The following is a 19972-nucleotide window of genomic DNA, read 5'->3' as shown; positions in this document are numbered from 1 at the left end:
GGAGACAAATGGTGCAGGGAAGGCATCGCGGTGTCCGTCAGTTTCTGTCTATCCATCTATCCATCCATCCATTCATCCATCCATCCATTTGCTAAAGCGCTCGTACAAGTTAGGATGGCGGGTGTTCTGGAGCCTATTCCGGCTGACGATGGGCAAGAGGCCAGTTACACTCTGGAGTGGTCACCAAAACCAAGGCACGTATCGACAAAAAAACTATTCATGCTCACAATCCGACCTATGAACAATTTAGGGTCTTCGATGAATATGGGAGTAAGCTGGACCCAAGCAAGCAGGGCGAAGACATGCAAACTGCACACGTGAGGGCTGGAAGTGAGATTCAAAGCACAAACCTGAACTGTGAGGCAGATGTGCTAACCACTAGTCCAAATTGCTTCACTGTGGGTTTATCAAATGCAATAAACAATTCAATACAATCATCGTAGAAAATCACACAAAGTAACGACAACAGCACTCCTCTGCCATGGCCCAAAAAATCCGAAACACTTTAATTTAACTGGGTTCAGTTGACAGCATTTTCCTGTGGTCTGATTGCACCATCATTTCACATGCCAGGAGATTTACTATCTTCCATTATATTTAGACATACATTCAAATATACAACTGCTCTAATTGACACCTATCGGAGGTCTTCTTTCTCAAGAGAAGAATTACAAATGACCTGCGTTGTACATTCCCACCAATGTCTTTGATGAACCCAACATGCAGAGGACAACATGCAAACTCCACACGCGAAGGCCTCAGCTATGAGCCAGATGTACCAAGTTCTACCCACCTTACTCTCATCCCCTGCCTCGTTTCCATCCAACACCAGGAAAAAAAATGACTCATCGCATTGTCTTTTGATGGAGCGACATACATTAAACGCCGAATTTGCCAACGGTTCTTACACGGAGAGCCAAGAACTCCTGTCTCGAATGAAAAAGCACCGGCAACCTTTGCATGCGTGGCTCGTGCCAAGAAGTTAATTCAGGTGGGCCGACAAAGCAACAGACGGCCGAGGCCCCCCCGGCGCGAGCCGCTATCGGCGCAAAGCAGTCGGAGCCTCTCAAGGGCGTGCTCACCGAGCGAAGCATAAATCCCCCACTGATCCGCGACAGTCAAGTCCCATTAGAACGGTATGCGCAACGGCCCATCACTCTATTATCGGGCCCCGTCCTGAAACTGACGGTTCTATTGTAAATCTCATTGCAGCAAAAAAGGAGGTCGGCCTCGAGCCCTGTCAAGACGAATATGAGGGACAGGCGGTGCAAATGTGGTGGCTTCAAGGAGTCACAGATTCATTTCAATTCATATTTCCTGCTTGTCGAAAAAAATGTGAGATATGTATCATGGCATGTTTGTAAGACAAGCAAATTTGATTATGTTACTGATGCAAATAGTGGCTGAGACTTTTATTGGGTGAGGCATTTTATTTTTAATATAACAATGAACAATATTATTGGTATATGATGGTATAGCGTTCAACAAAGGTATTAGAGCAGCACCCGATGTAAGGTTTATTCCATCTGCTGCTTTAAATGAACAGTGGTTTAATGTTTCTCATTTCTGGCTCAATTTCGGGTGCAAAAAAGAGAATTTAGTTTGAAATTCCCCAATCCTAATGAAAATGGAAAAACGTGAAGCGTACGCATTGACGCGCTTCATGATGCCATTCACAGTTGGAAGCCATTTAATTTTCCTGATGGATAAAAAGGAGCCCTCTTATTTAAGGGAAGTTCAACATACCCAAAAGTTCTCTTGTATCCTTTCAGGGAGCATTCAAAACTGCTAAATAAAGCATGGATGTATTTTATTGCAAAGTCAAGATACACTTCGTACAGTAAATATCTCCACCAAGGCAAACCAGAAAAGATTTTCATGGAACTTACTGGTACATTTTAGATTTGTCCGTAGGTGTGAACGTGAATGTTTGTATGTCTATGCGCCCTGCCTTGTGTCCAAAAGCCCATTTGTCCTCATTCATTTCACATGTGAGCTTCAGCCTATCCCGGCTGAATTTTGGTAAGTGGTTGTTGGTACAAACTGGAAAAGTCGCCAATCAATCACACCTATGTAAGTGTTCAATTAATTTGTAGTTAGAAGAGTACCAATAGAAAACCACATGGCTCTCACTTTTTAACCCAGAAAATAAAATTCTCCTGAGAAAATAAAACTTTTGTTTTTGGCTTTGTTGACGTCTAATATGTGTGAATGTGTTTACTACCCAATACAGCAATCTGACCCGAGCCTTGAACTTTGATTTACACCCTGAAACTTTCACTCCATCTGTCTGGCTTCAGCAAATAGCATTTCCCTAACCTCTGCTAATACACTCAATTTCATGGAACTTAAGTTTGCAGTCGCTCCCGCACACATTCACAACACATCAGATGCCTTTCACCGGCAGTCAAATTTAAATGGAGAGAATAGAACAAAAAGCGAGTGAATTACACGGTCATGGCTGCCGGTACGGGTCATTAGGGAGTGAACGCTTGAAGAAATGAAAAATATGAAAAATATTTTTGAATGTGGCTGCATGGTGCATGTATATATGTGTGTGTGTGTGTTGTTGAGATTTAGTACCTCTCATATAGTAGCAGTCTCCAGACTGGAGAGGCAGCATCAGGCCAGGTGTGTGGATGTCCCAGGCCACCTTCAACCCGATTCTCCAGCTCGCCTTCTCGCTGCTGCCCTCGCCGCTCTCGCCTGTCAAGCACAACAAGGCCGACATTACGACACAAAAGTACGCTCAAAAGTACGCTCGCATTTCAGGCAGTGAAAAGTGTCAAACTTGAAATATAAACGCACATTTACGCAGCCTGGTGTTTTGTAATGTTATCGTAGCCGCTCTAAACGTAATGCAAATCAAAATACGAGGACCATTTAAGAGTAAAGGCGGGCCCAATAAATAAAAGTCGAGGACTGTCAGTCAGGGTTCAAATTCAAGTCGTTTGTGAAGCACTTTTTTAAGGAGACCTTCAAACCGAAAAGGATACATTTTGAGTTATAGCACTTTTTTAGATGGTGACTGTGTGTCTTGGAGCTGGAAATGGCATAAGGAAGTAGAAACACTTAAATTATTTTTATTACATTGTGACAAAAAAAAAAGGTCATGACCGAATAAGATTCAGAGGCTTTCTCAAAATATGCAAATTCAGTCCAATCCGATTTAATAAAGGCTATTTGAATGTTCTGTAATGGTCGAGTTATGAATGTGAATCGTTTCAGACTGGTGGGGGTGAGTGTTCCGATCAGATCAGTTCAGAGAAAAATTAGGAACATACAAAAAGGCATTTTCAGATGTATACATTTTCTTTCATGCTATCCCTAAAAAAAAAAAAAAAAAGTATGAATAATTATTTGCTTAAATATTTTAAATTAAAATGTGTATTTGTGGTCGTTGTCCACTGATAAGCGTGCAGTTCCATATGCTGGACGTTTCTTTGTTTTTAACCTAAAAAATACAAACAGGGAAAAACGAAAGATCTGTTCTTTTATTGAACGATGACATTTTGCTACCAAAGAAAAAACAAAATCTGGTCACATTTTTGTTTTTAATTCTATGCAGATATTAACAGGATTTCTCCACCAAGCCAATTGTTTAACCTGAATGCTGTTTTGTTTTGTTTTTAAACACTTTTTAAGCGCGACATCCACTTCTGTTGTCTTAAAAAACATCCCCTACAAAACTCAAGCAAAACGCAATACTGTATACACATCTTTGTCTCAAAAAAGTCGGGACAGAATGCATTGTGAGTTAATTCTGACTGTCTGCACAAGATCGTTCAGCTATCATTAGGGCGTGCAATTGGACACTGTTGGATAAAAGCCTTGGCTTGATGTTGTGCGATGGGTGTTATTGGATGGCGGCAAGGCCATGATGTTGCCGTTTCCGTTCACAGTAAGCGCCTGCACTGTTCTCCCCTCTCCTCGCTGTTCTTTCGACGGCATGCTCAGAAAATAAGATTTAACCTGGATGGCCGACACCCTTCAGCACCAATCGATACTAAAGTCTTTTCGGGCCTCTTTGCCCCGCAGCTGCCTTTTCCTTTTTGCTCAGCGCGGATAAATAGTAACTTAATTTCCCTCCATTGTGCTCTGAGAGCCGAGTAATGACAGAATTCCCAAAGGCCTCGGCAATGGTGGAATATCCGCCTCCGTGCGGGTTAAAACACAGCCACGGCAGATTCCTTTGGATCTCAAGGCTGCAGTATGGCTCCCTTAGGCAACCAGCCGTCTGAACATGGAGAAGCCTTATGGTTAAAAGAGTTTAATTTCTTCATCTTGGTCCTGGGAACACTCTTGAGTCAACCACCGGAATAAAGCTCTGGTTAGCCTTTGGTCTCTGCAGTCTGGAAGAGACGCAGCTGCAAAGCGCGGTGAGGTGTTAGGCCGCAATGTTTTGAAGGTCTAAATTGAAATGGCCCGTAGCAAATGGTTATAGCGGAACGCTCCGGCAGGTGTTCCTTCTTACGACACCCTAGCGAAGGAAAGCCAGCTGTGAACCATGTTTGACGTCCCACCTGATTCACTGGAGTTTGACTCGACTTGCGCACACACCTGTATGTCCGACCTTTCAGACTTGTGCAATGTCTAGTGACAACGTCTTATGGGGACATTCACATGATAAAAGGCTTTAAAAACAAAAAGAAACCAAAAAAAAAACAGCATAATAAAGATTTAAAAAAAACATGAAGAAAAGGTGGAGAAGGTCATTAAATAAACAACAGCAATCGTTGTTCCTACAGAGCTGAGAAAATATACCTGTGAGTATTGTAAATTCTGTTCATGTGATGGTCCACTGTGGTAAAGTAGCAGGTTTGGTAGAGCATTTTGGTGTGAGCTTCATTCTCTTGCTTTATGTGTCAATTTTACACTAGACTTCAAACACGCTTCCTCTCTTATTGGGTGAATTGTGTCAGCAAGGGTCTTTTCGTTTTCCTCAAGTGACGAGATGTTGTACTCCGATTTTTTTGCTGGCAAGCATGACAACAGCCACTAAGGAATACTCAAAAGTGTGGAATGCGATAAATGGATGTGAAATGTAATTATGACTTACTTCTGCTCGTAAACTAGAGCTAGAAAAGGACTTTACTCCCACATTAGCATAAGTCAGTGAGTCTCTTCAGCCCATTCTGATTGATTGACAAATACTGGTTGCATCAGCGTCATAGAAATGGAAGTGCTGCAAAACCGGGAAACCCTGTACTGGGATTTTAACATTGTATAGAAGTGCAGGGCAACGATGTTAGCTGTTAAACTACAAATTGTACTTTTCACCATGACCGCCCTGCTCATCCGTAAATTATTTTGCGTGTGCTCTAGAAAGCAAACTTGTCTGGCTAAGACGCTCAGTGAAGTCAATCAGCGAATTCTATCAGCTCCTTAGATAGCGCGCATCCCTTGGTTAGGAGATGTGGTTTTATCCATCCAGTACAGTTGAGAAACACTTATCAAAGCGCGGTTCATTATTCCCTATCAGATAATTGCGCATTGATCATTTCTCGTGGAAATGATTTAGATGAGATACGGCGCGTGTGATAAGGGCTGTTTGTTAAGGCTGCGCCATTGAACTCAGATACCGATGTCTGTGATCTCTCGATAAGGCTGTCAGCAGCAAGCCGCTGATGACATTTGCTAATGCCCTGACACTATCGCAGATGAATCTGATGGCGGCTGCGCCAGGGGCCCGCGTCTACAGATGCTGCCGTGCGCCGCAACACGTAAGGTTAGCAGCATTTGATCCACTTGAAAGCGACGCTGATAACTTGACGGGTTATTGTTGTGATGGATCTCATCGCCGGCCTGATGGGATGTAGATTAAAGTGTCCTGTCTAATTAGAACACTGTTGACACTTACCTTTGTCGTCGTGGCAGCTGTAGCTGTAAACAGCCACTGGCGAGTGACTGATCAGGTTCTCGTCGTGGTGCCACCCTACGGCCATTTTCCCCATGCCGTAATAGGGCTCCTCTTTGAGGTGGCTCATGGCCGCCGGGTCCATGTAGTTGAGTAAGGTGACATTGAACTTAGCTGATCTCGTGAATCCCCGCGGCGGACTGTGCTCAGAGCAACTCTCAGGTTCCCCCTTATCCTCAATGTGGTAATCGGACAGGCCGTGCTTGAGAGGAGCCACATGTAGCTCCCCTCGGCCGCCTATTGGCGGGAGACCGGCGGTCTTGACTGCCAATGTGGGACATTTTCCTTCACTGTGCTCCAACCCGGAATCGGTCGCCTTGCCCTGGGAGGATTCTCCCTCCTCGCTGCTGTGTTTGGACGCCGTCTCCCACTCGCCTTCCCTTTTTGATGACGGACAGCCTTCATCGCTGTGTTTGGACTCCACGTCCCACTCCTCGCTGTGCTTGGACTCTGTATCCCCCTCCTCGCTCTGCCTGGACTCCGAGTCCCCTACTTCACTGTTCCTAGAGTCCTCGCTGTGTTTGGACTCCACATCGGCCTCATCGCTTGCCTTGGTCTCTGTCTCCTGAACCACCTTCGCACATTGTGCTAGTCTGTCTCCTTCTTTCAGCTGAGACACGTCCAAGCAGAAGAAGCTGTTGAGCTCCCACAAGGCTTTGCAGGCTGCCCTCAGACCAGGGTCGCAACAGTTTTGTCCTTTAAATTCCGTGTCCTCGCTGTGCCAGGGGATGGCAAAGAGCCTAGTGTCCAGGTAGCGGTAGGTATGGCCCGGCTCACCCAGCAGAACCCGCGACACGGACGTGAAGACGTCCCGGTCTCGGACACGGACCAGATCCCTCAAGAGGCAGCCCTTTTTGCGCAAGGTTAGCAGAGCAGCCTGGACTCTGCAGTGGAGCTCAGCAGGCAACGAGCAGGCTCTCCTCAGAACCAGACCGGAGTAACTGGAGTCCCACTGAAAGAGACAGAAGAAAAGTTCAGATTAGCTTCATGTCCATATTATCCAATCCCGTACCGTAAATACAGAGGCACAATATTGTTCCAGAATGCTACAAAGTAAATATCAGCCCATGCAAAAATCTCAATGCAATTCAGTCGGAGGTGAAGAGTAACCCACCTCAAAAAGTGTATTGAAGCATCAGAAGTATGTTATAAAACAGCATAGTCAACATTTACCTACGTGGAAAGGGGATACTCGGTTTGCAAGGAATTTCCGTTCCTACTCAAATTTGTGCATAGGTCAGAACTCACTCTAGTCTTTTATTAACAAGTGCACAAGAGCCATAATTAGATGTCTGGTTGAAAAAATAAAGTTCTCGGCATGGCATATAAAACAATTCATTGAAAATGCGTAAATACCGGGGAAACTGAAAGTGCCATGATAATCATCGGTATAAGAAAGCGATGTTCTTGACTCACCAGTTGCTGAAAGCCCTGATTGGAAGGTCCTTTGAAGGGGATCTTTTGGTCTCCCAACTCCTGTAATAACCTCCTCTTCTGTAAAACAAAAAGACCAGATAGGAGAAGACAATTTGAATTAGGTATCTACGTTGCAGGACCAATAGAAAGTTTGGATATATTTTGAGCTTGTCAAGAACGACAGAAACAAAAAACAAACAGTTTCCAGAAGTTAAAGATTTAAACATAAATTAAAATAAATACATTTGCAAATGGCCGTCATTGTATCACAAACTAGCCACCAAACATTTTTATCCACAAGTGAATTTGTTTTATGATTGAGTGAAGGCTGCCAGTGGAGCTCCATAGAACATTTTTCAATTCAACATCCACAGGAAAAAAAAAAAAAAAAAAAAAAAACACCAAACGGTTCAATGAATCAAAGTACCTTTCACTGGTTCACATTCCTCTCTTTACCCATAAATCTGACGCCGATGTGGATGAAATGTATATACAGTATATACAAAGTGTGTACATGATGTTCATGGTTGGGTTCAGAGCTCACTCATGACCTGTAGCTCCTCATCTGGCTTTTAACATCTTTTGTGGGTCGTACATGAAAGGCTCACGCATCAATCTCTGAGCCTTGGAAGCAGTTTAAGGAAAACTCAACCTGTATGTTTTTCATCGGCATTTATACTACCGGTACACATTTCATCTGACCTGGTATTGGCAAAAACCTCATGTACTCATGTAAGAATGAAATGCAGTGCAACATCTTCAAGGTAGTAAAAGTTTGATCAGAATTTTCACCCAAAAAAATGCTGCGTAACATGCACTCCAAACCCGAGCCCTGGCCCTCATTGTCAAGGTAACAAAACTTATACTTGGCAATGGCGGAAGGGACCGGATGAGCAGTGGCTAATTAGCATGAGATGAGATACACTATCAAAAAAAAGGCTAATTCTAGCAACACTAGAAAAATGGTACTAAAATTCTTGATTTTGGGGTGATTTTAATGAAATTTTGTTCACAGACATGTTCTACAGTCAATATGGTGGCAGCAGTTTGGACTCGTGATGAATTCCAAGTATAATTTTGAACTTTGGACATTTCAGTGTAAAATGCCATCAAACTGACATTCTGCAAATGGTTGCAAAGATGAGGCTATTGCCTTAAAATGAATCAAATGGATCACATTGAAAAGACACCTGTGAAAATGACAGGATATTTGAACGGTTTGGTGAATTCACCTTCAAGGCTGAATCTTTACTTTACGGGTGAACAACACAACGCATGCTGACAGTTTTCTTAAAGGATGCACATGAGTGTGCGGGGGCGAAGGGGGTGGGGGGAGGGGGGGGCAAAAATATGAAGCCGACTTGAAGACAGTTTGATTGTTGAAAAACAAAACAACATGCACTATTCATGGCCAAGACAGATTCAAAGGCCGGTTGGAAGAGAACTGACAACTTGACACACATTCATCTTATGTCAAATTCCGCCTCCTGACAGAAGCCGGCGGTATCAAGGTGAGGCGGTGAGCCAGTGTTGCATGTGTATCCTTTAGTGTGCACAATATACTGTACGCATATCTAGCTTCAGTTTGTGAAATGTGTACAGAGGCACCAACGTGTGCTTTCATTCGGCGACTTAGAAGTAACGTGAGGTCAGGGCTGGCAGACGAGGCAGTGCCTCAACCCCGATCGCACACGAGCGCGGCTGTCACACGAGCGTCAAATACATCAAGCCGCTCAGAAATTCCATGCAACAGAAAGACGTTGCCACTGGATGGACTTTTTAAACCAGAGAACCAGCATGTCTGTCTGCGCCGTCTTGGTGTAAGCACCTGATTGTGAAAGGAAAAAAAAAATTTTAAATCACACAAAAAAGGACCCAAGAAGTAAGATTACCAATCCAATAATCATATTGCTTCACGGTAGCCATGCCAACCATCTCTGCGCTGAGTGATATATCAGATGTATATTTTTTTTCCTCCCTCCTTTTTTAATCTCTCGCTTGCTTGATGGGATTATCCCTTCAGCCGGACTGTTTATCACAGAAAAACATATTAGGTAGAATAGGACTCAATTGGTTTGCTTTGATCCTAGCCCATAAGAGATATCGCATTTTGTACCGGTTATATATTAATTTAATATATTTCCTCCCCATCTGTGACATATAAGTGGACACTTTCCTCAAAGCTCTCAGAGTAGATAAATGTCCGGTTTTTGGCATCGGCGGCTGAGAATAGCCAGATAGCTCTGCCTCCTCAGAGGATAAAAAAAGCCTTTTGAGTCTAAGTCGCCAGTAAGGTTGAACACGCTGGATGTTGTGTGATTTCTGCGGGAGGAGAAGTCAATCTCATCTGGCTTCCCTTGATCTAACTAATACATCATGAACTGCAGGTACGGGGTAAAATGAGGCCCAGGGATGACTTCATACGTTGATTTGACACACTGGTTCATTAATCCTGCTTTATTAAGACACGTTGACACCAACATCAATTTACACTCTGGATAACCAAAATGAAATGATTTTAGTCGATGAAAGGAAGCCCAACGCAGGTGTAGAATAAGCAAGCATAAACTATAGAACTTCTTGTGAGGCAACTATCCATTAGATGTCAAAATCAACTGGGGAAAAAAAGGGGTATTTGCCTGGCATAAATCCTTCATCACAGCGTGATGTTGGGTTTGTTACTTTATAGTCTTTGGCTCTCGCTAGCCCTTACTCCACTCCAGCTCCACCTTGGTGTCCAAATACCTCTCAGTAAAACAGACGATAATCCTGAAACCAAGGGATGATGTCACCCCGGCCCAACAACACATCTAAAGAGAGCTCGAGAGGTGACGCGATTTGAGAGTCAGCTTCATGAAGGAACTCCGTGTTTGGAGAGCACACCATTGGGGCTTGTGTGGCACCCGTTTTAGAAAGCACTCATCTTGTGCAAAAGTGACGGCGAATCAACAGTTTTGACAAGTGGGCTGTAAAACTCAAGTATGAATCAGAGGGGCAGCCCGTTCGCATCAAAGGCGCTTCCTTCTGGGTCCATTTGGCACCGGCTCGCAGAATGTAGGCAGCCGGTGTGAAGCAACTGGGAGAACAGAGAATGTCAGTGGTCATCCACCATCTGCACACATTTCTGTGTGCATGACGAAAGTCTCTTGAAGCTTTGATTCCATATTTGAATTTAGAAATAAATGAGGGATGATATCAAGTGGAACCCGGATGACCCTCGACAGTCAAAAGTCCAATTTAGCTAGCACACGTGGTTTGGGGATGTTGGAAGAAGGCTGGAGTACCCAGAGAAAATTCACCACTAAGCAATTCTTTCTTTTTCTCAATCCGATTAAATCAACGCACAACCAACAGATTCCAGGAAAGCACTGTGTTCAACGTTAAAGGTTACGGTTCATGTTTAACATGTATACACAGTAGAGAAACCATTGTCGTTTGGTGATTGTGTAATTTTTCAAGAAATTAAAAAAAAAAAAAAAACACAACATGTAGCTAATATGACAAAGACCCGAGATGGCACAACAATCCCCGAAACGACAGATACACGTGGGCACTAGTTTGCTTCAGGCTTTAGCTGCTGCAATGGATACCTAACAAGGTCCACATGTTGAATTTTGAGAGGGATTAAACATTTGCTGAGCTGCAAATGTGTGATGAAGGGTGTCCATTTAGTCTGCTGTTTAGAAGGTAGGGCACGACCTAAGACATTTTAGAACTTGCTTAACATACAAACATGGGCCTGCCACACTGATGTGCCAACAAATAGACATAGGCCACATATTGGGACAAAGATCTAACATCTGTAGTACTTATGGAGTACACGTTTAGAGATCTAGCAACAGAATACCCAAAACGGAGAGTTGTAAACAATGTTGCATGCAACCGTTCGGCTATAAAATTCCTGGCAAGTAGTTTAGAGCTCGGTGTGATGGGTAACTTGGCAAAGAGATAAATGACTCACTGGAATGTGGTGGTGTTGAGCCCCCCCCCCCCTGCACCCCGTAATGTGTAACTAACTGTCGGCATAACCCAGACCAGGACCAACTCATGAATATGAATGACACTGCCAGTGCGAGAGGCTGGTCAGATGGATGCGACCAGGTCGATCTGCGAAAACAAAAAAAGTGCTTCTGAACTTTGTGCGAATATCAATAGTAGTTTATGGGTGTGCTAACCTTTTGTTCTTATTTTTATAAATATTTGTTTTCAACCAAAGCAGATCATTAGTAGAACAGTAGTTTAGAACTAGTTGGATTGCAGTACGGCAGTGCAATTACAATCCAGCATTCCTCAAATTCACAGAAGTCCTCAAAGTATTATTTTCTTCAACACCCTCTTAATGCTTAGTTTTCCTGTTTTTTTTTTTTTTTGGTTATAAAATGCTGAACTTCATACAGTATATTATTATTTTTTTAATTGTATAAAATTATATATAAGGGCTTAAATCTTTCTTTTTCAGGGAAGTGAAACATCAAAAATTTGTCTTTTTGGGAAAACTAGTATGGCAGTAACAGTTTGAACAGTCTTAATTAGTATGCTTTAAAAACACGATTGGCATTTGATTAAAAATAATCAGAAGTTACTTTTAGATGGTGCTTTTTAGGGCACCTAAGGATGATTAACATTATTTCACCAAGGTAATTAAAGGAGCAATCTAAAATGTTCTTTACTTTGGTTCAATCTGTACAGCTCAGGAAATGCGTTGGAAAGCTGGAAATTCGATTAGCAACATGCTAATCTAATGCTAATCGTGCAAAATTATTGTCATGTACTGTTTTCATGGCCTAAAATAAAAGCTAAAAGTCATCCATACTGGCGATACGTTATGATAAGGGCTTGATGAAAAACAACCATATACTTTACCAAAGCTAGCATGTTTGTGAGACGTACACACATACAACATGTCGAGAACTCGCTACTTGAAACAACAGCCATAAATATGAATACAAGATGTTCCTTTTAAGCTGAATGCCCGAACAGCGCTTGCGAATCAAGAAAGAAGTAGGGTTAATCATTTTTAAATTCACTTATAAACACGGGTAGCACAGGTTCACGGTGACAAATAGCAGACAGGCCGACTGTTAATTGTTGTTAGCGGATGGCGACCGCGTTGAACATTCCGCACGTCGGCGGGGGGAAACGTGATCATTAATATTAGAACACTTCCATCCATCTCCTTGAACAAGAGGGCCAGTCATTCCGTCCGACGCTGGGCAGACCTTTCACGTGCTGTTTATAACACCAATCTGCGCACATTACCGGACCAGCAGGAGGGCGGGGGACCACTGCCGGTCATTAATTAGATTCCCACTCATGGAACCTCACACGTAGCGACTGCCGCAAGTACAGCGCCCACTCCAGTTTGAAAAAAGGTCACCCATGCTACAGCTAATACTCATTACAGGGCCATAAACATCAAACATCTTCGCATTCTTCCTTAGCCATGTGTTTGCTTTTTACAGCTTTTCCCATCATGGTAGGATCCTTCCAGTTTTGTCGGCATGAGTGGGAAAAATCTTGTCCGACCTCATGTGTCCTACATCAAAAAATAAATGAAAAACTTTTGTTGCTAGATTTAGCTACTTTTCAGACTAACTAGCCAATTTGAATAATGCCGCGGTGCCATCTATGTAATGCTCTTCATAATAACGCAGTGATGTAACGGCACGTCAGAGTCTTTTGGTTAACTTTTGGTGACAAGTCTGCCTTGAGTGATAGCCCTTGAATATTAGGCACCACTGTCCCCACTTCTGTAACTTCGTCCCGACTAAAAACGGTGATGCTGTTCAGTGGAAATTAAGAAAATAAACAATTCTGTTAAATGACTTTTGGGGCCGGTAAAAGTGCAATAAAACGGTGAATCCTCAAGAAGAGCAAGCAAGACCTGCTCTGATGTCATCCGAACTTCTGACCGATATTTCCGGAACTAAATTCTAATATTTTTCCCATTAAATTAGAGTCATTTATTACCAACAGTTTATTCTCATACTTTCAGAATGTCTCTTTGGGCTGCACTGCTTCCTGTTATTTATTTATTTATCTATTTTGGATCCAATCAGATTACAGCCGGTTTGTGCAGCCATGTTAATCCAATCTGCCGGGGCTGTTTAGAATCGGTTGCCCTGGTCGATGCAACTTGAACGACACTATCAATCGGACTTTATCTTTAACCACTCAAACCTGAGGATCAATAACTTTTTTTCAAATCTGCCTCAAAGGGCCAGCTAGCTGTCCCAGAGTAAGGTCGGCATTTTCCCATCCTTGGTTGGTCAGAGCCGTACAATTTCAACTCGCACATAATTTCATCATCAACGTCCGATGTGAATATGATGCATTTTGATTAAACGTGATATGTTTTTGTTTCATTTACAACACATGATGCACGTGGTCCACAACAGACGCGGGCGCTGATGGCGCATGGCCATTCCGTTTAAGTGCTTTTCACTGTGACTACTGTGTCAACATCTATTTCACACTTATCTACACCTCAAAGGGGGAAATATGTTGCATGTGACCTTTCGCTAGTGTCAAATCTGGAGAGGAGATATGGAGAGAGCAGATGGCGATTTAAGAGACGTGACCATGTATTCCTTTACAGAACCTTTTCATTGATGCTCTAGATCAAAAACATGACGATGAGATGCTTGACACCCACAGTACACCAAAAGTGACAAACATACTTCCAAGCTGAACTGAACTCTCGAAATTATTCAACATTATTGTGGCCACGAATAATATCAGAATGTTATGTTTGCTCATGATCGAGAGCAGGAGCCATCCATAACAATTTCATAATATGAAATTGAAGAGTGAAAACAATCTTCTTTTACAACAAAGGCAAAAAAAACAAAAAAATGTACACCAACAGTATCGATATCAAATAACCGTTTATCAAAATTGTAATAAAATCAGCATTTTGTCTCTATCCTATGACATATGTGCATGCACAAATTCACACAAACTGCTGCTCAGTTGTGTTTGGATGTTTGTTCTGGTATTTTACCAATAACAATATCATGACACATTTTGTGCATGAACATTTTGATCACGGCAGAAAACCATCCATAATACAGCGCACCATCCAAAAAAAACTGAAGAATGCACCTATTTTTTTGCACTTTAAAGCCAACAGAGATCAGACAGCAATCGTGTTCCATCTTATGCTTTACAGTGAGAGATAAAAATGGCATATCAGCAACATCGATATTTCACCGAATCGACGAGATTCAAACTCATAACCTAGTTGCAACAAGCACCACTTCTAGGAGTTCCCTAACAGCGACTCCCTGCCTAGTATCTGTTTTGCTGTTACTTTTCAGCCAGGCCGTAATGTTTCCATTAGGATTATGTCGATCGGGGTAAAAGCTTTTTAGTTTTCACCTTCGAATTACAGCATGCTTTCATGAGGTCAGCTGTTTTCCATGTGGAATGGCCATTTTTAATGCAGACACAGTCCCTTGGTATTCAGGCGGGATCCAGGGCTGGGGGGATGTCGGGCGGAAAGCAGCGAGAGGGATCAAGGGAGGAATGGGATAGAAAAAAGGAGAGTTGATTGAAAGACTGTGATTAGCTGTTTTCCGCGAGGGACCAGGGCCACCGAGTTGTTCTTGCAGGGCTGTCGCGCCTTGGGGTGTCAAGGAGAAGTCAGTCCTTTAGAGAGCTCACTCGATTCCTCCCGCCCGCTCTCGCCAGCATCCCCCCCCCAAAAAATCAATACGGTTGTGCAAAGTGGAGCCCGGGCCCAGGAGGGTGGGCTGAATTGGCTACGGCGAGATGCAAGCCTTGCAGCGAGGGCGACAGGTGTCCTCCAGGATTGGCCCAAAGGAAGTGTCAAGGACAGATCCAAGGACCACAGGACTGAGGTCACCGGATCCAAAGCTCACCTTTTCTGCCCAGTCAACTGCCCGGGTTTGTGACTTTAAACGGGCGCTGAGAAAAACAATGAGCAAGTGGAGCGTTTGCTCAAGAAGTTGACGTTGCGTGATTGGAGAATAAACAGTCTAGGGCAGTGATTCTCAACCTGGGTTCAATCGAACCGGTCTCGGGGGTTCGACAGAGCCTTTGCCTTGGAGGTTAAGACACACCCGACTCAACATGTCAATTAGCTATGACGGCGCCCGCACCAAATGATCACATTACATCGCTTGTCCAATCAGTGCTGCGGGAAATTTAGTTCGCTCAGTCGTGTGACTGTCGCGATAGTACGTCGTGTGATTTTTTTTTTTTCAAATCAATCTGACTTTGGGACTGCGAGTGAGGCCGTTGTTGCAGTATGTCAGATCATAAATATCACTCACCATTAGCTACACTTCAATGATCCGCGACCATGTGACGTATTAACACGGTGCCGTTCAGTGTCATGGTATTTTTTGATGAATAAAGTTCTCAGAAGAACACAGTAGCTGTCTATGTATTATTGGACAGTGTTATCTTGCAATGACGCTTCACTGTGCCGATAATATGAATCTACCCGCGGCAATCAAGGTTAGCCCAAAGCGGTCTGCTTTCAGCTAACGTCTGCTAGCTTCCACTGCACATACGTAAGCACTACTCTACTGAAGCTTACTGGCAAAACGAGATCGCGTCTTGCAATGTGGATGTTGTATAACATACATCGCACTTATCTACCAACTGTCAACCGAAAAAAAATAACAAAAATCTGAAAATGTTCGATAACAGTACAGTAGCGCATTGGGTAATACAAGATTGACGATACCTTATCATACCAAAGAGCAGCAGTTTACTGTCTTCCACAATCAACTGTCAGCAGATGAGTCGTGAATTTCTATGGACGAGGTTTGACGAGGAAGCCGGAAAACGACGCGGATGAAGCGCGCAAGTGGGATTTCAGTCCCCCTATGTGTCTCTGGATCTGAGTGACTGATCACAGGCGAAGTGGCTTGTGCCTCTAATCCAGTACCACTGTTAGACAGTGCAAAGACCCGGCTCTGCGTACTGCACTGCTGCCTGATCAAACCCATCATGTGACAAGCAACCTCTTCAAATGACGATTTCCAGACTCGCTGTCCTTTTGGCTCCATATTAGATCTGTGTGACACCGCGCAGTCAAGTACCTCATCTCGGATAAAGATAATGTGCAATCCAACCAACAGAGGTTGGAAGTCATGGGTAAATGCAGCGCTAAGACTGGTTGACAGCTATAACAATGATTGTACACTCGATTGTAACCTTATGCTAAACACCAGATTTTATTCAGTGCCGTCTGGAAAAAAAAAAACATTCCGAGACTTTACCCTTATGCATACAATATAAAAAGGCCATTTCGGAGACGCATATTTTGGAAGATCATACGATGCATAGATAAAGATATATGTGGTCTCACTTAATTTGCCAAAGAACATTGTTGAGCTGCTTATCTTTCAAACTGCGACAAGCCACCCAGCTATCATTGATATCCTGTTTCGCGGGGACAGCTAGGACAAACTCTTGAATTATTTATTACTATGAGCCCCGTTCTGTCGCATTTATTTTTTTTATTGCAGATTATTACCAAGTAAGCAGCTGCTGACAATCACCTAAGCCACTAGGAAGAAAAATAAATACGCTTCAAAACAGAGCCAGCCGAAACAGGTCTGATTCAATCTCATGTTTGACCCAGATAGACTGGCATTATGATGTGATCTAAGATTAATATTGAATTAACAAACCAGGATCATTTGGGATTGTTTACACGGCCGGCACGCCGTCTTCCTGAACTCGGGAAGCCGATAATTTTTCCATAATGGCCTTAGCTGAAATAGTCGGAGCAGGCTGCGGGGCCGCTCGTCTTGCTTGACAAGCCACTTCGTTTCTTTATTTATTTTTCCTTCACTCATTCCGAACAAAGGGAAATATTCTACCAGGAATTGAATGGCTTAATCCTCTTTTCACTCTTTCCCAGTAGCTTGAATGGTGACAGATTAACACGCTGGAGGTTTACAAACCCAGCCATTTGAAAATGTAATTGCTGGTGGCGCACTGCATGCATGCGTTATAAGTTGAGAGTTAATATTAAAGCCTAAAATGAACGCTCGGGTCCGGCAGACTAGCGGCCGCGCCGGGTTTTCAGTCACGTACAACTTCAACGAGTCTCTTGCTGTCCCTCGCCAAACGCCTCAGTTACTGTTCACTTCTGCTAATTATTACAGCCAATCAGAGGGGTTAACGGGGCGGAGCCTGGCCAGACCATGTTCTGGGGCATTTAACAGCTGGCAGGAACGGAGGTGAATGCATTACACACTGCCCTCCGTCCAATAAAAATAAAACACGCTGACATGTGAGGTGTACTTAAGAGATAGAGTGGAGTGGAGTGTGGAAAAAAGAGTGGTGGGAGGGGGCTAGCGGGTGGAGGGCACAAGTGATAGAATGATGTCCAAGTGCCACCTAGTGTCAACTTTGGAGCTTCTGTCTGGCCATTTCAGCTTAAGAACATCAGGAATGGGGTGAGAGCAGGCAAGACACTGGAACAGAAGGTGGAAATGAAGGATATGAAGATGTTCAAATAAAAATCGGCAGCTGGTTCATGATCAAAAATCACATTCAAAACATGAAAGGATTTAAAAATGCAATATTTTTTAATGGCTGCGCTTATCTCACTATGGAAGACGCTGTTAACTATCCCAGGCTGAGGTGGCAAAAGTAATCACACTTTGTGCTTAAGTCATAAACAGCTACTTATTTAAGGACAATGGCTTTCGACAAAAAATGGTGTGCTGGGATGACTGAAGTGGGAAACTTCAATCCCCTTACGCACGGTTGTCATTCCGCTTCCGATTCAACTTCGAAGTCGGCAAATTTGTGAGTTGACTTCAACACCCCTTTTCTGTTTTGGCACCTTTCACAAGGGACGGCAAAGAAGACAGCACTTTGATGTATCACGAGAAAGTGTCCCTTTGTGGTTCATTCGACAACAATGCCGTTTGCAGCAATTCAAACCCGCTTAAACTGGCCGTCGTTCGCAGACTGAATCCTGGACCGTTTTCTGTCAACAAAATTATTACAATGACACGGCCTCTTCTCTCTGATACAATCAATGCGCTCTTGGAGTGACGGTAAAACTCTTAGGGTGGGGCCTGCTGGAGCCCCGCGCTGGTCATTAGCCAAGGTATAAATCACACTCGGTCGGTGCCCAGAGGTGAGAGGGATGAGAGTGGAGGTGAGCTTGAAATAATGCTTATGTCACGACGGGTCAGCCCTCCATTATGGCCGTTTCAAAAACTATTAATCTTGCTTGTAGTCAGTGGCCTAGAAATAATTACTTCATCTAACCCATGTAATACAGCATGACCAGCAGTCGGGCCGGGTCAATTTGAGGATGGGGGAGGCAGGTCGTGAGGTGAGGGGGCGAGGTGGGGTATAGATGGGTGAGAGAAGCCACAAATTACCCAGCCCCGTCTCCAGCACAGCAACACGGTGACTGATGTCCCACTCACTTTGGTGGGTGGCTTCTATACACTCGCAACAAGGATTTTAGACAGATACACACGCACTTACACAAACAAGAAACCGTGCCCATGTTAATGAATGATCAAATGACAGCCCCCAGAGCGAGAAGGAAGACACCTATTCTTTTTAACTGCGGGGTTCAAAGGCATCGCAAGTTATAAGACTCAATTACGTGTTTGTTATCGTCAGCAATAACACATCCCAAATTGCAATGCTGTAATAGACAGAAGCCTGAGCGATATACAGTCTAATACTGGTCTGCCGATTAAGTGGGCCAATATTGGCATTTCAAAAAAGTATATGGGTATTGGCGTACGCGTTAAGGATCTGCACTCAGACTCACCATCAAATATTTTATTCATCAAATGAAGCAATCAGTTGTTTGTCACGTGTGTATGAGGTTTTATGGAAACAACTAGACAATCTCTGCCCCATAAGAGATGACTCTTATGAGAATAATTCATACATGAAGTCCATTCTTTGAGAGAGAATTATTCAGTTGTGTCGCTTTCAATTATTATAATTACTGAGCTTGAAAGTATAGTCACACAAAAATCAATTTTGTTTGCCATTTTGATATTTTGGGAAACTGGGAGGAAGCCAGGCAACCGAAAGAAAAGAACATGCAAACTCCACACAAGAGTTGAGAATCAAACATCAAACCTCACAACTGTAAGGCAGACACGTTAACCATTAGACCACCAAATAATTTTACATTATTATTTCACCATCTTAAAGCACAGTCTAGTTTGATGTATAGTGGTGTCTTGATTTGGGAGGGTCCCAACGTTTGAGCTTTTGGTGTTTTTGTTTATCGGTTTGTTTTGTGCTGTGGGCCAAAATCTGAGCCATAAGCAAGTTTCAGCAGGTCTCCCCAGGGTTCGACATGAACGGTGTCCCGGTGGCCCCATGGCTCAGCACCACAACATGACCGTGTCGGGCCACCTTAAGTTTTGAGACTGACTTGTAAAAAAAAAAAAAAAAAAAACAATCAATAAATGTGATGAAATTAACAGGCTGTTGCTTTTTAATATTCAATGTTCAATGTTTTGAGTCTTATCCACTTAAACTGGTCAATTATCTTCGCTCTTTTTACTCCTACTGTGAATATTCGATTGATCCCATTCACGGACTCATTGTGCGTTACGTACCGAAGTGCTCTTTGGCCACTGATTATTGTTTCACGATTTCATC

At 43.3% G+C, this 19972-nt stretch overlaps 1 protein-coding gene across 4 annotated transcripts in view; it reads right to left on the bottom strand.

The window, feature by feature from the left end:
- The window catches only part of fto (FTO alpha-ketoglutarate dependent dioxygenase), a 136633-nt gene that overhangs the window by 102457 nt on the left and 14204 nt on the right, over positions 1–19972 (bottom strand). For 3 of the 4 annotated variants that reach the window (XM_019866646.1, XM_019866648.1, XM_019866645.1), the window contains exons 2-4: positions 7334–7411; positions 5861–6869; positions 2584–2706 (exon numbers count right to left, since the gene is read on the bottom strand). In XM_019866646.1, coding sequence (XP_019722205.1) covers positions 2584–2706; positions 5861–6869; positions 7334–7411 — 1210 coding nt within the window. The remainder of the gene's footprint in view (positions 1–2583; positions 2707–5860; positions 6870–7333; positions 7412–19972) is intronic. The other variant, XM_019866647.1, reaches the window with a different exon arrangement.

This window comes from Hippocampus comes, unplaced genomic scaffold, assembly GCF_001891065.2.
Source record: "Hippocampus comes isolate QL1 unplaced genomic scaffold, H_comes_QL1_v1.1 scaffold82, whole genome shotgun sequence".
NCBI lineage: Eukaryota > Metazoa > Chordata > Actinopteri > Syngnathiformes > Syngnathidae > Hippocampus > Hippocampus comes.
This window is presented reverse-complemented; position numbering and strand designations above follow the sequence as displayed.